At 48.1% G+C, this 3,684-nt stretch overlaps 2 protein-coding genes across 2 annotated transcripts; one reads left to right on the top strand and one right to left on the bottom strand.

Annotated features, from left to right (window-relative positions):
- Positions 1-300: 300 nt before the first annotated feature.
- Positions 301-1,144, top strand: PPTG_23566 (hypothetical protein). The gene has a single exon (XM_008911677.1). The coding sequence runs from the start codon at positions 479-481 to the stop codon at positions 845-847; it is 369 nt and encodes a 122-aa protein (XP_008909925.1). The 5' UTR covers positions 301-478; the 3' UTR covers positions 848-1,144.
- Positions 1,145-3,364: 2,220 nt separating this feature from the next.
- PPTG_14403 (hypothetical protein) lies at positions 3,365-3,660 on the bottom strand (the record flags this gene model as incomplete). The annotated part of the gene is made up of 2 exons (XM_008911676.1): positions 3,365-3,568; positions 3,658-3,660. 2 exons carry the CDS (start codon positions 3,658-3,660, stop codon positions 3,365-3,367), a joined length of 207 nt encoding a protein of 68 aa, XP_008909924.1.
- Positions 3,661-3,684: the final 24 nt, after the last annotated feature.

The raw sequence follows: 3,684 nt of genomic DNA, 5'->3' as shown, positions 1-3,684 counted from the left end.
CACGAAGACATCCGGGAAACCCCATACCGTGACAGCAGCCCAAGGCAACTCACCACTGTTGACAGCACGTTGCACCTTCTCCACAATAGTCGAGCAAAACGGGGCCGCAAGCAGACCCCGCCACCGCACGGTCGTGATCTCGCTATCTGGCTCACACTCAAATGAATCAGGAATACCCGTGAATGTCGACACATACTCCTCCGGCTTCTGTCGCTGCAGCAAGTCGGTCAGCCCACACGCCACGAGTCCCAACCAGTCGTAAGCCTCCTGCAACGACGTTCGAAGCGTATCGCCATCCTCTTCCGCATGTTCTTCGTTTGCACCCAATTCCGTGTAAAACGCGCCGAACTTGGGCAGGAACACGTCGCTGAACGTCGTTATCTTGGCATTCAATTCCACACGCGAGCGCGGTATCTGATCATCGTCTCCGAACAAGATCGTGCGTGCCGATCCACGCTGGTTGTACGCGCACAGTAGCATGTCAAGATCCTCCAGTTTCGAGTTTAGACATTTCCTTACTCGATCTCTAAAGGTATTTCCTCCTTCTTCGGTGAATGCAGACGACGTTAAGTCCAGCGTGATGACGTACTTCTGTGCTCGCTTTACATGTGCCGACCTGCTGGTGGTTGGTATGGACTTGCCGTACTTCTCCCCTACGATGCCCAATTGCTGGTACGTCTCTACGTCCACCAACAGCAGCAACTGGCCCGACGGCAGCAGCATCGCCGACTGTGACGCATCCACCGGAGCGTTCTTGGCTACCATGAACACGGCGCCACCGTCCGTCAGATACTCGCGGATGAAGGTCGGCGATAGAAACATGTCGACTGGCGCCTTAATTTCGTAGTAGAAACCCGTTTCCCATTGGAGCGACTGCGCGGCAGCTTTCCCAGCTTTGGACGGGAGATAAACTTCGAGTTGCTGGTTGACGGCGTGGCCATTGATAACGCTCTCGTGGCGAGACGCGGCATGTGTGAAGTGCGAGTGCCACACAAGCAGACGAGAGGAGGGGTATGCAGTATCCGAGCTACTCTGAAGCAGCGCGCCGGGGCCCTGGAGCCGAGCGCGGCGCTGCCGGCGAGGCTTCTTGCCTCCACTCACCATGTTTAGAAATGGCTACATTACGTCGGATGTGAATCAATGTGCACAACATAAGTTTGATGTGGTACATACCATGTTGAGCAATCAGCACTGAAGCTGAGACTTGTGTCAAGTCCTCACAAACTTATCTTGCCAATCCGTCGATGCAAACAGCAGCTGGCCGGAAATTGAACTTTCAAAATCGGTTATCCCGTTGAAATCAATATGGGTTTGCCACTTGACATATTGAAGACACTTCATTCTAACAAGCGACACACAACTGTAAAAGGTAGTGCTTCTAGCGTAGGAGACTTGAGGAGTTCAGGAAGAATTTAATTGTGATTGAGAAAGTTAACTGTCGAAACCTTTGTGGCTTGTGCTCCAGTTATTGCTCTTCCTGTAAATAAGAATAAACTATTTTTGATCACTTTGAGGAGGGTGATGTGTGAACATCTTTTAAGATCAGTCGCATGTCTCTGTTGAGTCACAACCTCTGACAGCCTCTCTGGGTCTGAACAGAGACGTTCTCGACTGTCTGATTGCAGCCGTCTCATCGAGGCCCCTGCCGCAATTTTTCGGTATTGCCTACTTCTAGATCTTATCTGGGTAGGAAACTTAGAAGGCTATATCGCTGAGGAGATCTATACCTCTGCGTTGTAGTGTGCTTGGAGTAAAGTAGATAACGACAATTTCACTTCTCATTTTCCAACTTCCTCTCGAGTCAAGCCTCAAGTTCCTAGGATCTCAGATTCCCTGTTTTAAGGTCAGTACTGCCGATTAGTATAATGTGCTTAGTCTGTGATCTGTGCTACAGTTATGAAGAGCTGAGGAACTATGCCCCCTCTACCTTTTGTTAGTAACGGGAGTGCTTCGGCACTTACGGTTCATCTTTCCTTGGCTCGGATGACTAAAGTCAGAGATGTGGACTCGAGCTGAAATTTGGTTTTGTTTATATCGGCATTATTAACCCTTTTTATTTAGTTAGTTAGTTAGATGCCGGTATCTCGCCGAGTTTCTGTACTGTGCCAGCACCAGGGAATGCTGAGAAATCGCTATTCGATGTGCGGTCTCCTCTCGATCAACAACAGCCTTCAGCAGAGGGACTTTCTGACCCCCGCTACCATGAAACCTATTTTGGCAAAACTGGCACTGGTGAGACCTAATGAGGACCATGACCACCCTTTATACGGGGCCTACACAATGGATGCCCTTCAAAGGGGCTGCAGAAAAGGCGGAAACAGCTGCGGTTCCTCAATGTCAAGGCAAGTTTCAAGAGCCGGGCCAGGCGACCTGCCTCCTTGATTTGGAGTCGTCGACCGGCACTTTTGGTGATTGGTCGCCGGCCAGGGCACCTGGCACTGCATTGCCCAAGCCTTAGTTGGTAACAAATTTGTCTTCATCGACTCTGACAACTACCGCTACTTCCCAAATCGTGAGGATCTTCTTACAAACTTTTTCGAGACAATTGATGGGGTGTATGCAGTTGAGAACAGGCCCATGTAGTTTTAAGTTTAAAATTCAATTTTTTGTTTTGCTTTTTTATCGTTTTATTAAGAAATTCAAGTTTTGTTCTTTTACTTGTGAATGTTTGTGCATCGGATTTTGCTCCGTTTAAGAGGAATATCTTACTTTTATGGATATTTAGAATTGTAATAAAAATCACACCAGCACTTAAGAACTCCAAAACAAAAACAAAAAAAATTGTTTTTGTTTTGGAGTTCTTAAGTGCTGGTGTGATTTTTATTAGGTTCATTGACAAAGTGCGTTTCTTAACTTTGTAAATGCTGGTCTTGCTAAAGATTTTGTGAAAATGTCAGCTACCATGTTTTTTGTGTTACAGTATTTAATCTCAAATTCTTTTCGTTCCACTTTCTCCTGCACGAGACAGTATCTAATGTGAATATGTTTACTTCTACCATGCAACTCAGGGTTGTATGAAAGCTTAATGCAACTTTAGTTGTCCTCATATAGAGTGATTGCATGTGGGCTTTTGTGGTCTAGTTCGACGAGTAGAAGATTTAAGAAAATGACTTCTTGCATGCAGTGGCACAGAGCGCTGTATTCTGCTTCTGTTGTGGATAACACAACCGTGTGGTGTTTCCGATATTGCCATGAGATTGGGCTTCCGCATATATATGTGATGTATCCTCGAACAGCTCGACGAGTATCAGGACGTTAGCGTAGTCTGCATCTCAGAAGGCAGATAGATACTGCTGTGCTTTATAGTCGGTCTTGGCGTTGCTGGATGAGGCGGAGGAGTGCGACATCCCTCGCTCTGCGAAGCCTAACCTACAATTCCGTCCGAGTTTGCATCGGGACGGAAGAGCTCGTTTTTCTCGCTGTAAACAGAGCGGTCGCCACGGAAGGGAGTTCCAGTGGCGTCGAACCACGACGTCTCCACCTCGATCTCGATACGCTCTTGGTCGAATGGAGGCTGACGAACGAAGCCTGCAAAGTCGTTGTCGTCGGCGTCGTCGTCGGCTCTGCCCTGCCAAGGCAGAATTTGCTCAGCCTCGTGGGTGGTAAAGCCAAACACTTCATCATCGGCCAGATCGGTAGCGCGTGCTGCATTTTCACCATCACCTTGATCCTCACCTTGATCCT

This window comes from Phytophthora parasitica, assembly GCF_000247585.1.
Source record: "Phytophthora parasitica INRA-310 unplaced genomic scaffold supercont2.43, whole genome shotgun sequence".
Lineage (NCBI taxonomy): Eukaryota > Oomycota > Peronosporomycetes > Peronosporales > Peronosporaceae > Phytophthora > Phytophthora nicotianae.
This window is presented reverse-complemented; position numbering and strand designations above follow the sequence as displayed.